This window comes from Ziziphus jujuba, chromosome 1 (assembly GCF_031755915.1).
Source record: "Ziziphus jujuba cultivar Dongzao chromosome 1, ASM3175591v1".
NCBI classification, from domain to species: domain Eukaryota; kingdom Viridiplantae; phylum Streptophyta; class Magnoliopsida; order Rosales; family Rhamnaceae; genus Ziziphus; species Ziziphus jujuba.
The window spans coordinates 38285452-38303001 of record NC_083379.1 but is presented as its reverse complement, the minus strand read 5'-3'; the positions used below and the strand labels follow the sequence as shown (position 1 = coordinate 38303001).

Here is a 17550-nt window from a genome sequence, read left to right as displayed (position 1 = left end):
ATGTAACTGTTGGGGATAAAGTAACATTAACCCAAATGGTCACCAGAAATCAAAAGAGATGCATCAATAGGCGTTAATATACCCTCAAGAATTTACCAAAAAGATTTCAATAAATGTAACACTGACCGCTCTTGCATTTTATTTCTCATCATTAATAACATTAAACAAACAAAACACCAATTTTTCTGCATATTTTTCGCCCCACTTTATCGTTCACATACCGAACGTGAACTACATATAAAATTGACTTTAAGCTGGCTGATCGTTTTTAAAAAAGTTTCTTTCCTGAACATATTCACCCAACTATCATGCTGGCTGATTGTCTTTAATAAAAAGTGTTCCCCATGCAAGATCTAGCATATAAAAACATCACCACTAAGACAATATAAAGTCAAATACAGTATGTAGCAAAGTATAAGATCATAAGTAAAAACCATTTAAAGTTGTACCATCTGAACAGTAGCACCTTCAAACACAGGATGCCACGAGCAACTTAAGGACAGCGAGACTAAAAGATAAATATATATATAAAAAAAAAAAAAATCCAAGATGAAGAAAATAAAACTAAAACATGACATGAAAGCCGCAGAACATGCTACGGAATACCCACTGCAACTAAAATCCTCCAATATAAATGATGATTGGGCCAAATCACTGCAAAGTAAAACACCATTAAAAATGTATCAGTATCCTCTTAGCGTATCAAATAATAATCTGAAGTGCCGAAAATCACAACAATAATTACCTGCTGCGGCTGTTGGTAAGCACCAGGCTGTTGGTAATTTCCATATCCAGCATAGCCTCCATAATAAATGTTAGGGTCTTGGGCAGGAGGTGCATATGTATATGCATCATATCCTTGAGGATATCCATAAAACCCACCACCATTCCACTGTGCCTGATCTGGCTGAATCTGAAATAATGTAATGGTCAAGTCCCATTGTTTGTTAATCTAAAAGGTAATAGACAACAGTAATAAGATATGCTTGCAACTAAAACCTGTTTGCTTGAAGGGCTACGGCCCCATGAAAGTCGAATACTTTGTCCTCCTAACAGGGTTCCATTCAACATTGATAGTGCTTGCTCTGCACAAGATCTGAAGCAAATCGTACATAAAAAAATAAACGCATAAACAAGGTGTTTAGTGGAACTAGGACAGAGAAAGGAGGAAAGTATTGGGGATAGCTTCTATCTAGAACAGCAGATACCTGTTAGCAAATTGAACAAAACCGCATCGTTTGCCTACAGGTATTTTTACATGCACTAGCTCACCAAACTGACTAAATACTTGTCTCAGCATGTCATCATTGACACTTGAATCCAAACCCCCAACAAATATCTGCAATTGAAATGTAAAGAATCACTACCAGATGGATGTAAAGTAGATGCTACCAAACTTTTAAAAAGCTACGCACTGTTGTATTATTTGGATCATTCTCGCCCTGGTTTCCTTGAGCATTTGGGTAAGTAGCTGCACATTGACAAACACATGAGAACTAGCTAATTCAGCAGCACACTAAACTACTTTCCACAGTGGAACCATATTCAGAAAGGAAATTGGAGGAACTCAAATTAAATTACATACTATGACAGTTATAATTAACCTTTTTAAAATGTTTTTAACAGTGTCGTGGATCTCAAGTTCATAACTCCTAAATAACATCCAACTGAAAGACGTGATAATATGATAAATACAAAAGAGTACTAAGATAATGAAGACAACAATTACAGATCAAACAGGGATAAATAACAGACACACTGTTATAAGCCATGAATTGTTAACACGACAAAACCACAAACCCTCCACAAGTTCCCGCTGCAACTCAAGCACACAATCTACATTCCAAAACACCAACCTTGCACCAAGCTATAGGTGGGCCAATCCACCCAACCCAACTAACTGCCTTTTTCCTCTCATCATTACTTATATCCTACAAGTGACTAATCCAACCTACTTGAGAGACATGTCATATATAAAGTCCTGAAACCACAGATTGATCAATTCATAATAAGTTAACAAATACAAAATATTTGTAAGTCAAAATAGACTACATGTAATCTGTCTTAAACAAGACTCGTAGAAGTTGGACATTGGAATTTTCACTCCGAACAAGATGCAACAAAAAAATACAATACTTCATCACCCAAAACACCTTATTATCAGTCTTGTGTTTCTATTACCTAATTCCAAGTCTATATTCTGCCAAACTCCGTTCTCCTACCAACCCATATCAGGAAAATAAAGTAACAGCATATTTATAAGGGGTAAAAAATAAACAAATAAAAAAATAAAAAAAAAGGCTGGCAGACCAATCCACTTACTTTCTTCAGCATTATTTGATGCATCCTCATACAGAAGGACAACCAAAGCAAACCCAACAAATAAAAAAAGAAAAAAAGGAAAAAAACAGAATAAGATGGACTTTTAGATGCTAAAAACCAGACTCTTAGATTGCATGCATATGTTTAAGCATAGAAAGAAAGAAACCATATCTAGTGTACCAAAATTGCAACGCCCCCAAAGGCCTATATTATTGTGCTTACAACATTTCTGTCAAATAATTATACTTTAAAGGGATCAGAAAAAGCACATTCTAGTTCATTGCAGGTTATTCATAATAGACTTTAACTGTCCCAAGCTCACATATGAGCTTTGTCCATTATGTACAAGTGGATTTTAACAATTGACATTATTAAAAGCTGGAAAACAGACCTTAAAAAGAAACTGCTAATGTAAAAACTGAAACTTAAAAGCAGAATCACATTGGACCTAAACACTTGGGAACAATTTCTACCCTACCATATGTAGAGAGAACAGTGGAACAGATCCATGATGAAAAATAAACAATGGTCCCTAAGACTACCATAAGCTAAATAAAACTTGAAAAGGAACTGGAAAAGAAATAAAAACTTGACGGGTAACTCTTAATATAAAAGGAACTGGAAAAGTAATCCTTGAAAGTAGCATAATTGATGCCACGAGTAAATGAAGTATGAAGCTTTAGACATAAACAAAATAACTGACCTAAAATGAGGCCACGCATTAAAGTGGAATCATTTCAGCTGAAATCAGTTCAGGGCCCCCCAAAATGAGAGCCTCGCGGTATCCTGCTTTAAGACAACATGAGTTTTATATAAGTTTTTGACTGTTTTAATATAATTAAACGTGCCCATGTCTAGAAAGGTAAATACTGGAAGGAAATGACTGTAAGTTCCGCCAATCTTCAAGTGAGTAACTGGAAGGACATCAAACTTAGAAAAGAGTTTCACCTAAAGAGTGACAAATAAACAAGCATACAACTTACCAAATCAAAGCATGCTAAACCATAAAATATGAGAACTAACATAGAGACCAAAAATTGAACAACAATCAAACAACAGAATTCAGCTTAACTAGGGACCTGTTACCGCCACCACCACAAGTATCATTCATTATACAGACATACATACCTTTCTGATATTGCTGTCCACCACCACCACCACCACCACCACCACCACCACCAACAGGTTTCTTCGTAGCAGCAGGCCCAATCCGCATGGCCCTAGTAGAGCAAAACTGACCATTCATTTCAGTCATGGCACGCAGTTGTTCACCTTCATCACCAAACCGAACAAACCCATATCCCTTAGAGCGCCCAGTGGTCCTATCAGTAACAACTTTTGCCCCCTTCACTGAATGGTATACAGATCTAAACGTCTCTTGCAAAGTATAATCAGTAACATCAGCTGCCAAATCTCCAACAAAAATTGTATACTCCGGACCTTCATCTTGCCGCCTCTCACCAGCACCAAGTGTGGCCCAGTTAAGCCGGAAATTCTGATCGGTACTTGGCATCAGCGTGCCATTATATGTCTGCAAAACTCTCTCTGCTGCAGCACGAGAGGCAAACTCAATGAAACCATATCCTTCTGGCATACCCGTTTGCTTATTCCGAATAACTTTTGCCGTGACTGCCTGTTCGCAACGGAAGACAAATACCCATCAACCCCCCCCCAAAAAAAAAAAAAGCACTTTGAAAACAAGTAAGTATCACACACTATACAAGTAAAATCTAACCGAATTGCTAAACTTAAGAACACAATCTTTTTTTTCCCCCCTAACCCAAAAGAAAAATTACCGTCTTCATAGTTATGTAAATAAATATGGTTCCACATCCAAACATTATATACAAGTGGGTAGACTATACACATATATATACACCTATCATTGTGAACTGACAAGAATATTTACCTCTCCAGTGTGGGCGAAGCAACTCAGAATATAGTTCTCATCCATCCAGGGCAGCAAGTCACCGATCCAGAGCGAGCGGATCTCATCAGTGGTGGTACCGGGTGCAGGCTGGTACTGCTGACCCTGCAAAGCCTGAGGCGGGTACGACATGGCTGCGAAAGCGGCTTGAGGAGGTACCTGTTGGGCGGCAGTCTGCTGCTGCTGCTGCTGCGGGTTCATCATCCACTGCTGCTGTGGTGGCGGCGCCTGCTGGTACTGTTGCTGCTGACCCTGCTGATCGGACGGCAACCCTTGCATCGGCTGTGGGACCACTCCGGCTGCCGGCTGTTGCATCATTATCTAAATCCCCTTTCAAAGAAAATTTAAAAAACAAAAAAGATGGAAGAAAAAGAAACGAAAATTAAAAAAAAGGAAGAACCTTTTTTAGGGATAAGGAAAATAAGGGTTTAAATTGCCTCCGTCGAGGATAACGGAACGGAGAAGAGTGAGATCGGCGCAAACCCTAGGTTTGGGTTGGGGAAGAAATAGAAGGGATTGAGGGAAGAGATCCTAATCCCACCAAAAGGGTCGGTGCGAAAGAGGATTTTTTTCCAACCTGGCTAGGGTTTATATAAAGATTCGTTTTGCAATGGGACCTTTTATATTGATACGTGGCAGTTTTTTATTGGCTTGGTTGTGATAGGACGAAGTGAGAGTCGGTTTTTTGGGGCATATAGGGCTGGGTCGGTTGTGTGTGTGTGGGCCTTTATTAATGGGCCCCTAATTTTGGGCCCATATTAGAATTATTGAATGGCTTTTCTGTAATTTTATTCCTCTGTTCAAACCCTCCCAAAACCCTTTTTTCTCCCCTCCTCCTCCACCCTCCATCCTCCATTTTTGTTCTTTCTTAAACCCTAATTCCGCGAACAAGACCCAGATTGAAGAAAAGCAAAAGAGAAAAAAAAAAGAAAAGGAAAAATCTCTCTTTTCTTCAGTGGAGGAGCCAAGCTCAGCTTCCGAAGATCACGGTTTTAAATATTCGTACTTTGATTTTTTCAATAGTTTTACATCAAATTTCATTTTGGTTTCTTTGGCCTGCTAATTTTTTTTTTTGGAATTTATGGATTGATTTGCAGTTATGGAAGATGATGATAATGAGATTGAGGTTGAACAAAAAGAAATTCCAAAACTTGCTGTCAATGCAAATCATGAAGCTAAGCTTAAAGAGCTGTTGTATAGAATTAGTTCATTTGAGATTAAGTTATACTCTGATGCTACCAAGGAATTCATGAAGCTACTTAGAAGTGATTCGGGAGGTGAATTTCTCCGGTACTACGTTAGAAGTTCATCTAGTTGCTCTGAGCTTCTAGATGCCTGGAAGCTCAGAAGTGGGAGACCTGGAATGTCTTATATATTTAAATTAATATCTGCTATTTTGAGTCATCCTGATGGAAAATATAGACCAAATGATAAGGAGAGGATAGTTATAAGTAGGGTTCTCGATAAGTTTGCTCGATCGCTTATTGAAGAACACTTGCAAGATGTGTATAAGGAGCTAAATAGTAAAGAGGCAAAATGCCAAAGTGCGGCACTTTTGCTGATGGCTTCCATTGTTAGACGTGGGTCAGGTTTGGCTTCTGAGGTTGCAAAGTATTTTGATTTCAAGCTCCAAGGATTTTCCAAGCTTGCAGAGTTCAAGAAGAAGCAAAATGAGAAAAGAGTGAAGCGGCCGTCATTGAGAAAGTCGCTTGTTGGTTTTGCGATGTCATTTCTTGAGGTGGGAAAGCCAGGACTGTTGAGGTGGGTACTACAGCAGAAGGAAATGTATTCCGGTGTGCTTCGCGCGCTTGGGAATGATGATGACGAGACTGTTATCTATGTTTTGTCCACATTGCGGGATAGGATTCTTGTAGAAGAGTCATTGGTGCCTCCAGGACTGAGGAGTGTTCTCTTTGGGAGTGTTACTTTGGAACAGTTATTAAACATTTCTGGAAGGGAGAATGGTTCTGCTGCAGAGTTGGCTTATGATGTTCTCGTTCTGGTGTGTACTGATCCTTGTAATGGGTTAATGCCAGATCCTATGAGACGCCCGAGTCCTTTAAGGGGTAACCCCAGACGACTTATTGAGTTGATGAAGAAGCTAAAAGCAACTGAGATTGGCTATCATAAAAAATTACTTTTAGCCATTGTTAGTGGGAGACCGTCATTTGGTGCAGCATATATGGAAGAGTTTCCTTTCAACCTTGAAGATTACTCATCGCCCACTTGGTTGGTTTATACCACTACATGTTTCATATAATCTTTCATCTTACTATTCATTTTTTCTATTTTATTATTTCAAGTAGTTTCCTGTTCCCATGAAAAAAGTTTCCTGTTCACGTAAATTTTTCATGGTGACTGATTCATTTGCAGGTTAACTACGGTCACTCTGGCAGCAAATTTGGTTTCCTCCGTTGGCAGCGGCCTATCGTTTGGTTTTCTTGCTTCCCAGTCTCATGTGCCACCTTCATTTGATAGCCAAGATGTGCAAAGTTTTATGAAATGCTTGTTTCCACGTTCATTCAGCCGGTCAGTAATCAATAAGGGGTTGCTTCACCCTGAGTTGCTAGTAAAGCATGGAACTTTAAGGCTTCTTTTGGAGGTTCTAAAGTTGCTGGACTTCTTAATTGGTGCTTTAAGTGAAGCTCAAAATAATTCATATTCAAGCAATGAATTAATACAAGGTTGGGCATCTCTCAAGCAAGAAATTCAAAATGAAGTCCGAATCTTGCTCCCTGATCCTCAAGTTTTGTTGACACTACTTTCTTCTCTGAGTAGTCATTCCAAAATTCATGAATTATGTACTAAGAGAAGAGCGAACTTGGCAGATTTACCTGAGCATGGTAGCAGAAGTGTAAAAAAATTGAAAGCTTATAATTTTAACAATGACTCTGATATTATTGTAAGCGGAATAAGTTTTGATAAAGACAGTGCTTCGATTGAGGACGGTGAAAGAGTTGTAGGTACACCTACAACAGATGAGTTGGATACTGGAAAGGATATCATGAATGTTATTGCAGAAGTTTGGGGGCTGGATCCATGCTCCATTCCTCTTGTTGAAATAAAAGATTCACAGACATACTTCCTCACCAAGCTGCTTGATTCTCTCAAAATTTATTTAGTAAGTTTCTTTTCTTTAAAACTTGTTTTGCTTTAATTGGAAATTAGAATTCAAGGATTTAGTTTAAGTTCTACCATCAATCATCAAAAAATATATCTATGTAACCACTGCTTATAATGGATCTTACTTCCTCTTTTGCAGCAAATATTGCCAACACTACTGGATGGTTCGTTTGAGTTTTTTGTAAATCTCTTGAGCAAACCTTCAACATTACAAACTACTCTGCAGCACTCCCTATTGTCTTTGCTGATAGAGTATGTAGGATGGTCTCCTAATGGAATTCCTGTACGGACCCCAACACTGATGTACAAACATCTCCATGTATTTTTGAACTTATTAATTTTTTCACCAATTAGAGACATAAAAGGTAAAGCATATGGTCTGGCACAAGCAGCTATGTTGAGTACTGGTGCATTTGACAGAAACTGTTATGAAATTGGATCATGGTTTTTGTTTTTACCGGGTTATGACAGAAGAATATCTTCTGTTGGAGTTTCAAGGATGGAAGCATTACAGGGTTTGTGTCAAGTTGTCATCTCATTCTTATGCGACGCCGTTTCTACTGTTGGAAATAATTTATTCAAATATTGGGACATTGTTAAGCAGTATACCTGTCGTTTCACTAGTATTGAAGGTAGCTGTTATCAGGTCACCTCTGTTAGTTTAGTCATGTTACAAATTTATATTTATTTATTTATTTTTTTGGTGAACTGAGATTGTATTTACTGTAGTAGTTAGGTATTCGTGCTCTAACCATGTTTTTTGCATCATTACTGTGTTTATTTGAAAACTGGGTATATTTAGTTAGGGTTTGGCATTGAAAAGTTACAAATATATCACCCTTTATTTATTTTGTCCTTAAATGTTCTATGTTTCTTACTCCCTAATTTCCTCCTATCTTTCCAGCAGATAAATTCCCTGGTTTCAGTCCTCTTGTTGTATGTATACTGCAGAAGTGTCTAAGATTGCTGGATTCTGAATCTGAAACCTTTACATTGCCTGAGAAATCAATGATATCATTATACGTGTCCAATACAGTAAAATATATATTACAAACTCAGGTAAAAGTCTGGTATTTTCTCTTGCTCGCTGTTTGTGCAAAGCTGATACTAAACTGGTTTTGATAGGTAGATGCAAGATTGCTATCTGCTACAATTGAATCAGTCTTGTTCGAGAGGCTTGGAGAACCTAGTTGCATAGTCAACCGTCCTGGAGAATACTGTGAGTGGAGGCCGTTGAAGAATTTATTGCTTCTTTCACAGAGCGTATCAAATCAACGAACTTATAGCATTTTCTCACTTGATAGAAAAGCTACGACTGTTGATAGTTCTTTTGGGATTACACTTGATGAAGTTAAAAGCTACTTAAGGAATGGGGTTGCTGGTGAAATAGATGGAATAGCTAAAGCTTTTTCTTCCTCAATTATCTGTACAACTCCTGAAGAGATGTTGAAAAATTTTCCATCAGTTATGACCATTTCTCAAAGTCTTCTTGGTGTTCCTGTATCTCTTATGACATCGATATTCTTTTCTGAACAAACCCTTCTAGCAAGTGTTTCTAAGTTGTGGCCTGAAATTTTCTTATCTGGTCTGGTAATGGCTGTATCTGATGTTTGTTGCAAAGACAGAAAAGATGATGCTTGTGGAATTCATGATTGTGCTTTCTTCTCTGAGAAAGATTTTGATGCAAGTGAAGCTGCTAATGCTGCTGCCACCTTTAGTGTCTTTTTGAAGCAGGCACCTTTCCATGTTCTATTTCCTGCCATTATGAGCATAGATGGCCCTTATTTCATGGAGCCTATGAAAATAAGGGACCTGCTTTTGGCAAAACTATCAGAATGGAAGACTGACACGTCCTTTGTTTCCTATTTGCGCCTTTTGTTATTTTGGGTTTATCAGTTACAAGCATCTTATAGAACTAAATCATCAGCCAATTTAGAACAGCTTTCTGAGATTTGCTTCATTCTTTTAGAGAACTTGTTAAATCAAGTATTGGTATTGAAGGCTGAAGCAGATTATTCAAGTACTTCTGGGATTCTCATGTCAAGCCAAGAAATTCTAGAAGTGGCTAAAACCATCTTTTGTCACCCTACAGTGGTGACAACACTGATGAGTCCTTTAGGGTCTGTAGAGGACATGGTAATGGAAAAGCTAGGGGACAGTATGGATAGCTTGATTAGTTTATCCAGGCAGAGAGTTCATAAGTTAGATCACTATGTTTTGAATATGTTGGTTACAACTTCTGAGTACTTGTTTTCTTTGTGCGGTGACCACCATTTTAAGCCCAAAGTTGAAAATGATTCTGGTAGACAGCTTGTAAAGTCTTTCAATGGGCTGATACAGATTATTTTTCAGGAAGTTAGAGACCAATTTAATCTATGCATTCACAAGATGGATCTGACACCCCTCCATGCATTTTATGCTTTGCATGTCTTGATTGGTTTTATATCCCCCTTTGAGCTCCTTGAATTAGTGCATTGGATGTTTAGTAGAGTTGACTTAGATGACTTGTCAGCTTGGAAATCTTGCACGACATCTGCTATTTATTTTGGTTTTGTTATTGCTGTTTATGCTTTCAGAAATCTGTCTAATTGTTTGGTGCAGCCAAGATCGAGGAGAATGAAGTACAGTTTGCTGTGGGAAATGGAAGAAAACAGTATCAATGTCAACATTATTGAGGAAATCTATATGCAAGTATCAAAATTTGCCTTGCATTTTGAAACAGATTATGCTGATATGTGTTTGCTAGAAGCTGTTTATGCTGCACGGAAAAGTAAATACATACAATTTCATAATTTTCACACATTTGGTTTGGTAATGTCAAGAGTTATGATGACCACTCCCATGAAAATGCTTTCCCATTGTATTTACAAGACGAGCAAGACAAAAGCTAAATTGTTGTTTCTTCTTACTGATGCAAGCTCACTTCATTTGTCGATTTTTGGGCACTTACTTCTTGGTATTATGAATAAAGATCCTCTTCGTAGAGGCAATGTGATGGAAGAGAGCCAGGGCCTTGCTCTTTCGGATGATGACCATATTATGCTTCTGCCTGCTGCTTTGACATACTTAAATTCAACTTTGTTGAAATTTGGAGAACATCATCTCAAGCATTTTTGTTGTATACCATCTTTCTACTCAAGAATTCTCTTGAATGGTTTCCTTCATTGGAAGAGCTTTGTGTCTGGTGATGTGTTTCGAGAGGAATATGGTGAGTTCTTTCCATCATCTTTGCAAGAACTCATTACCCTTGTCAGTGATAGTCTTCTTGGAAAATCCATCCATATGTTGCAGTATCACTTTGCTTTAAATGGAGATTCAATGAATTTGAAGCAACGATTGAAGCTATTTAATTCTATTTGCTCACGTACTGCCAAACATGATGAGCTGATAGACTGTGATGTTGGGGAATTGGCTTCTTACTCAGTTAATCAGTCATTGAACCTTATAAACAGAGTTGTGGCAAAGATATTGTTTTGCAGGATGTTACTCGTTCCTAATGGTAATCAGGTTCAGTTTCAGCCAAAGGAAGCAGATGGGGTCTCGAAAGATGTTCCTCAGGAAATGGAATTTAATCGAGAGAACTCATCAAGAATTCAGTTTATAAACAATTTGGTCAGCACTTGGCAATTGATTGTTAGGAAAATCCCTTTTGTTTCTGATTCTACGAATGGAAAGAGCACAGACCGTACATCCATTTATAAGTACTTGGAAGCTTTCATATTGAGAAGTATTCTTGAATTAACCATAAAAATGCATAATTACCTTATCCAATTAGAATCTATTCCCTTCCTAGAGCAGTTGATGAAATCAGCACTTATATGTAGGTTTGAGGATCCCTCAACTTTGAAAATGCTCCAAGGCATCCTAACTGTGCTGTCTGATGGGAAATTTTCACGTGATTTTTATCTTCAGCTCCTGCTTGCTCACTCTCAGTTTGCTCCTACAATTCATTCAGTCTCCAGCCTGTCTAGTTATTCTCATGTTGGTGCCTTTCTCAGGCCTATGTCTGGTATTTTGAGATCTCTTGTCATCCCTACTGGCCATAATGCATCTGATGGGAAGGTAAATCTGGAAACAACTGAACTCTACTTAAAGCGGTTGGAGGTTATTAAACTATTGCGGATACTCTTTCCATCCAAGGCTCATTGTGCTTGTGATTCTGGCAAAGTTTTAGGCATAAATTTTAAGGAATTATATTTTCTGCTTTTGACTTCTTATGGTGGAAAGCTAAGTGAAATTGATATGGAGATATACAATCTGATGCGCACCATTGAGTCTATTGATGGTTTGGTGGGTGAAAATGTTGCTGGGTTGGACTACCTGTGGGGCAGTGCTGCTTCAAAAATAGAAAAACAACAGGTTCTGGAGCAGGATATACCTTCTGATATCATGAATGGTGCCGAAGCAATCAAAGAACGTCGCAGAAGTCTGTTTAGAGATAATCTTCCAATTGACCCCAGAATATGTGCATCAACGGTGCTTTATTTTCCCTATGACAGAACTTCATCTGATGAACCATTATCATTGGACAAGTTTCAATCCAATAACTTGGTATGCCTTATTTCTCTAGAGGAAAGAACATCTAATTTGATTTTTGTAGGGCTGCAGCTTTTATATGGTTTGTGTGGTAGTCAATTGTAATTGTCAACTTATTATTCCTCTGGATTATATGCAGAAGCATTCTCCTGATGTTGCAAGAGTAGAACGATATGATCCTGCTTTCATTTTGCGCTTCTCGATTCATAGTTTATCTGCTGGTTATATTGAACCAATGGAGTTTGCCTGTTTGGGCTTGCTTGCCATCACATTTGTTAGTATGTCATCACCTGATGGTTCGATAAGAAGATTGGCTTATGATACTCTTGTGGGATTTAAGAATGCACTGGAGGTGAGGCTTTCTGTATGTGAAAATGGATCTGTGAAAGTCGCTGTGTGTTGTCTCTGTATGTTAATTTTAACTCTCAAGTAAAAATCATTAATCCTTGTGTAGCTTTTGGTTATGAGCTTTCAACAATCTTAGATTCACCAATCTTAGAAGGTAATCTTAGTAGAGCAGACAACAAAGCAGACCTGGTTAGTTTTATGTGTGACTGAAAAAGCTTGCAACTGTCCCCTAACTAGATGAAAATGTTAAAAAATAATCAGTTTATAAAATAGAGTGCTACCTTTTTGTAGGGTAATTTCTCTCAAGAAAAGTATTGCACTCGACGAAGCTAGGTTTCTATACGAAGCTTGATTTATAGTCAAAGCCAACCTATGCCTTCATTTATAATAGCAGTGTTTTATATGCTGGAAGCAATTGTATTAGATTACTGTTAGATACCTATGGTACATGTTTGTAAATATCTGAGAAAGCACTGATTATGTTTTTGTATCTTGATTTTGTTTTTCTTTTTAAATTTAAATTGCAAATACATTAGAGCATCAGATGCTAATGCAATTATCCATTTTATTTGTATTCAATAAAAGTATTGCTCTTTTCTACATTGGTTCGTGGTGGTCCTCATTACTTCTTTTCCATTCTTATTGGAGTTGTTTGTTAATCAAAGTTCAAACTTTCTTTAACAGAAATGTAAAAAGAGGAAGGACATGACGCGAATTCAACTTCTGCTGACTTGTATGCAAAATGGTATAACAGAACCATGGCAGAGAATCCCTTCTGTTATTGCAATTTTTGCTGCAGAGGCATCTCTAATATTGTTAGATCCTTCACATGATCATTGTGCAACCTTAAGCAGGCTTTTAACACATTCATCTAGGCTGGACATGAGGGTAAAAGTTTTGTCATAAATAGAATTTCTAATTTTATTTTTCCTTTAGATTCTATCCTTGCTGCTTAGATGATGTTTCTATAACTGCAGAATATCCCTTTGTTTAAAGAATTTTTCTGGAGCAGTTCTATTAGTTTTAAAGCAGAAAGGTTGTGGATGCTTCGCTTGCTATATGTGGGGTTAAACTTGCAAGATGATGCTCAAATTTATATTAGAAACTCTGTTATGGAGAATTTAATGAGCTTTTATACGTCTCCCCTTTCAGACAATGAGTCCAAAGAATTGATTCTTCAGGTGATTTCTTACCTCATTATGATGACTTGAGTTTATTCCCTTTGGTATTGCTTTAACTTGCTCTGGTTCATGAGTCCTGGCTCTTGATTGAAATTATGAAAAAGAGAAATGGCCTGTTTCTTTTGTTCACATTGGTTTATTATGAGTGTGCAAGGCATCGCTTTTCTTTCTCTCTTTTTTTTTTTTTTTTTTTCCTCTCTCCCTGGATGTGCATGCACCATTCAGATCACCATACAGAGACATGGAGTTAAAATTTGATATTTGCTAAGGTTGTTCCATGGATTTTATCTATCCTCAAGATAGTGAGTTTGCCCCTCACAGCTACTTTATCTTGAGGTTGCATGCAAGACAGTGTTTCTAGATTGACAAGCATCCGACACTACCACCCACGCACACCGACCCTCCAAAAATAAAAAGTAAAAAGAACGTAAGATGTGTTTATTTTTGTCTTGTACCATATTATTGACAACTTGGACTTTTATCTTATTTGTTCTGCAGGTAGTGAAGAAGTCCATTAAATTGCATAAGATGACAGCATATCTGGTTGAAAACTGTGGTCTTTTTTCATGGTTATCATCTGTTCTCTCAATTTCCAACAAAATGCATTTGAGAGAAGAAGAAAGCTTTATCTTAAGGCACTTGGTTGTGGTTTTAGAGGTAAATACATGAACAGTTTTCGCTCCTAACTTTTCTTCATCGTCTTGAAGTCCATTCTTTTTCCTTTTGTTCAAATGCTTTGCAGTGTCTTATGAATATCTGCTTAGTTTCAAATGAAACTTGTCAACGATTCCTTTTATCTGATATAGACAACATGCAGTCCTCATGGCAAAAATATAAGCGTCAAAGAAGTACTTGAAATGTTTGCATTGTTGCATGTCAATGCTAGGGACAGAATAGTTATCAAAGAAAAGAAATTTGTAAGAGTAGAGAATTGCAAGGCTTACCATTGTTTTTTTAATTTAAGCTTCTGTACAAGCATGGATAGTTAAATGCCTATGGCACTTATAAGACTTGTGGCGAGAAAAGAAATATCAATAATATTTTAAATCTCATGACACTAATGACGAGTCTTTTATTTACTGCTTTTAACATTACCATTATATATATATAAATATATATATATATATATTTACCATTGTTTTATTAGTTTAAGGTTGTATACAATCATAGAAAGTTAAATCTCTAGCACTTATAGGCCTTATGGCAAAAACAGAAATATCAGTAGTATTTTAGTTCTCAACTAACTTTCGTATGTTTTTCAATTTAGGTTGTTAATGGTGTTATTTCTTCCAGAAATATCATTGAGTGGCTGCAAAAGTACGCCCTTGAGCAGCTCATGGAACTTGTGTCTCATCTGTATCGATTCTTAGTTGGTGGTATGACGTTGATAAAGGAAAATGCTGCACTGGTCAATGCTATTCTAGAAATAATGATATCAACGTTGAAGATATCCCTGAAAAGAAAGATATATCAGCCGCATTTTAACGTATCAATTGAGGGTTTGTTTCAACTATATGAGGTTGTTAATATATATGACAATGCAAAATCTTATCCTAATGTAGAGTTTGGGCTCAAAGTCATACTGACGAGTGCACCTCCAATTACCATTTTTTCCATGGTATCTCTCTCTCTCTCCCTCACCACCACCCCCCCCCCCCCCCCCCCCCCCCCCCCCCCCCCCCCACCCACCCACCCAAAAACTATCTATCTATCTTTTTGTCCGCATGTATATATCTATTAGCAGTTCCAAAGATTTTTCAATTAATTTACTTTCTTGATTTATTAGGATAGTCTAAGAATATAGCAGGAAAGATTTTAGAATATTCGAGTAAATTACAAATATAAAAAATTAATGTCAGTTTCGTTTGGTTCAGTGGTTGGGACTAGTATATCAGGTTTATTGCATTATATACTTATCTTAAATAATATGCTAGGACCTGAAGGAATATTCCTTTAATGCTTCATGATGGAGATGATATAAAATATGAATTTGTTGTGCTATCTTACCAATGCTACTTTTTATTGCTGGTATTTCAATGCTAGTTACTATGCTTATGGAGGCTAATTAAATAGTTCCATTTCCATTTTGGTTAAGTAAATTTTTTTTATTGCCCTAAGGAGATGTGTCTTATCCACTTTGGTGCCTTTAATTTAAATGAACTCTGCAGTGCCCCATTTTTATGTCTCTTAAGCTATCTTTACTATTTCCTAGATTCCTATAAACTTAATTTATAATTTGATTAGTAAGGAAGTAGAACATATTAATTTAAAAATGTTTCCCCCTAATTTGTTTTCAGATGCCTTGTGCATAACTTTACAAATAATTAATCTTTGCAGTGTTTTCTAAATTTCACAACAATTTGCTTTGATCAACAGAGTCAAGCAAAGCTTTCAAGTTTTGTTATTTGGGCAATATCTTCTGCTCTGCAAGCAGATTCTGCAGAAATGCTTCAAACCAGAGAATCTTACTGCTGTACAGTTATTCCAGAAGGACAGCAATCTGAAAATTGTCTAACATTCAAACTTCTACGTTGGCTGACTGCTTCTGTAATCCTTGGGGAGCTTGTTAGGAAACCTAATTATTTGGAGCCAAATTTGAGATCACGTGTAAAAAATCTGCAGTCGTTGCTGGGCCATGGTGAAAATGCATGCAGAGGAATCAGCCAAAGTAGATTTGGCTGCGAGGAATTTTTAGCTTCTACAATAATCTACTTGCAACAGCTTGTTGGTGCAGATTACAAAGTGCTACCATCAGTTCTATCTGCTGTTACTTTTCTTCTCTGGGATAGCTCCATTTTTGCAGGTATGTTATTTAAATCAACTTGATTAATTTATTTGTGTTATTGTCAGATCATATCGATTTGGCTTCTGGGATGATTATGATGCAGCATAGGTTTAATGAGCTGCTTTGGTTATAAACTTTAAGAACATGGTTCTTATACACTATCGTTTTGTTGTTCTGAAAGAAATTAAATAGAAAATCTGCTGTCTTTTTCCAACTATGAATGTTTTTGGACAAAAAATTACAGACATGAATATGTATAGCAAATGTAGATTCAAGAGATGCTAACTTTATTTAATCTGGATCAGATTTTTTCCATGATCACCGGACACTCATGGAATCGCTATGGTCAAAGATTCGATGCCCTGCTGAAGCTAATCCTGCTTGGAGATGGTAATATTTTATTATCTTATTGCCCTTTTTTATTTCCCATTTCTTTGCAATCCTCAGTTCTTGAACAAAGAGTTGGAAAGCATGGTATGCTTGCCCTGATTGTTTTGTTTACACAAATTTGCATAAGGTGGTTTACCATATAAATGTTTTCTCGTATCTTCATTGAGATTGTAGGGAGTGGGCAAACTGAGAAAGACAGGTGTTTGTTATTACTAGTCCTGGTTTCCTTTTTAATTTTTATTATTGATATTTTTGTTACTATTGAAACGGGAGAACTTTTTTTCCGATGTAATTGAACTGTTGGTAAATTAGAGAGAAATAACAAATTGATGAAAATTATGGCCAGGTTGAAAAACTGAAATGATTTGATGAACCTTGGATCTAAGAATTCATGTTTCTTTTGCCCGACCTTTTGCCACTTTTCATTATTTATGTTTTTGCAGGCCTGTTTGTCACATATGCTCTGTTATCCTTTATAAAACTGAACTTATCTATCATGTTATTTGCTGAAGGTCATTTTACCAGCCATGGAAGGATCCCTCATTGGAGCTGACTGAATTACAGAAGATTGAAGAACTCCATGCTTGTCAAACTCTTTTAGTTATCTTCTCCAATGTGCTTGGAAGTAGACCATCAGAATTTCAGATCTTATCAACTGAAGATGTAGAAAATTTTGATGTTTTTCAATGGGAAAAAAGTGTTTTAGAAACTTAAAAATAGCAAGGAAGCTTAAAAAAAAAAAAAGAAAAGAAAAGAAAAGAAAAGGAAAGTGTCATAAAATTACACAACATTTGTAAATTAGAAAATTTTGTCGGAATGTACATATATGTATACTGGTGTACTTTACCCACATTTTCATTTTCCTCTTTCGATGAATATTTGATTAAATGAAAGCTTAACACAAAAGATTCTGCTTAGTTAGCATCAGTTTAAGAGAA

At 36.8% G+C, this 17550-nt stretch overlaps 2 protein-coding genes across 10 annotated transcripts; one reads left to right on the top strand and one right to left on the bottom strand.

The window, feature by feature from the left end:
• Nucleotides 1-354: 354 nt before the first annotated feature.
• Nucleotides 355-4823, bottom strand: LOC107431965 (polyadenylate-binding protein RBP45). 3 transcript variants are annotated; one of them, XM_016043019.4, is made up of 8 exons: nucleotides 4650-4823; nucleotides 4232-4570; nucleotides 3451-3955; nucleotides 1416-1471; nucleotides 1209-1339; nucleotides 1000-1096; nucleotides 746-913; nucleotides 355-654 (listed from the first exon to the last, which is right to left on the bottom strand). In XM_016043019.4, exons 2-8 carry the CDS (start codon nucleotides 4565-4567, stop codon nucleotides 652-654), a joined length of 1296 nt encoding a protein of 431 aa, XP_015898505.3. In that variant the 5' UTR covers nucleotides 4568-4570; nucleotides 4650-4823; the 3' UTR covers nucleotides 355-651. The 3 variants fall into 3 exon arrangements, with proteins under 3 accessions (XP_015898505.3, XP_015898515.3, XP_015898495.3); XM_016043029.4 differs by having other exon boundaries at nucleotides 4232-4555; XM_016043009.4 differs by having other exon boundaries at nucleotides 4232-4823.
• Nucleotides 4824-5057: 234 nt separating this feature from the next.
• LOC107431767 (uncharacterized) lies at nucleotides 5058-17529 on the top strand. Of its 7 annotated transcripts, none has more exons than XM_048462624.2 (14): nucleotides 5061-5238; nucleotides 5347-6478; nucleotides 6623-7370; nucleotides 7512-8004; nucleotides 8280-8431; nucleotides 8498-11923; nucleotides 12048-12260; nucleotides 12941-13144; nucleotides 13234-13437; nucleotides 13936-14094; nucleotides 14705-15055; nucleotides 15775-16240; nucleotides 16528-16612; nucleotides 17125-17529. In XM_048462624.2, the coding sequence occupies exons 2-14, from the start codon at nucleotides 5349-5351 to the stop codon at nucleotides 17324-17326; spliced, it is 7833 nt and encodes a 2610-aa protein (XP_048318581.2). In that variant the 5' UTR covers nucleotides 5061-5238; nucleotides 5347-5348; the 3' UTR covers nucleotides 17327-17529. The 7 variants fall into 7 exon arrangements, with proteins under 7 accessions (XP_024929234.3, XP_024929228.3, XP_048318581.2 ...); XM_048462610.2 differs by having other exon boundaries at nucleotides 8277-8431; XM_048462617.2 differs by having other exon boundaries at nucleotides 5061-5251; nucleotides 8277-8431.
• Nucleotides 17530-17550: the final 21 nt, after the last annotated feature.

Coding starts and splice junctions, on each gene's coding strand:
- LOC107431965 (XM_016043009.4), bottom strand. CDS start 4,567: ATGATGCAACAGCCGGCAGCCGGAGTGGTCCCACAGCCGATGCAAGGG. Junction 1,340..1,415: donor ATGATCCAAATAATACAACA/GTGCGTAGCTTT, acceptor TTTCAATTGCAG/ATATTTGTTGGGGGTTTGGA. Junction 914..999: donor GTAGCCCTTCAAGCAAACAG/GTTTTAGTTGCA, acceptor ACATTATTTCAG/ATTCAGCCAGATCAGGCACA.
- LOC107431767 (XM_048462610.2), top strand. CDS start 5,349: ATGGAAGATGATGATAATGAGATTGAGGTTGAACAAAAAGAAATTCCA. Junction 7,371..7,511: donor ATTCTCTCAAAATTTATTTA/GTAAGTTTCTTT, acceptor CCTCTTTTGCAG/CAAATATTGCCAACACTACT. Junction 8,005..8,276: donor TCGTTTCACTAGTATTGAAG/GTAGCTGTTATC, acceptor CTATCTTTCCAG/CAGATAAATTCCCTGGTTTC.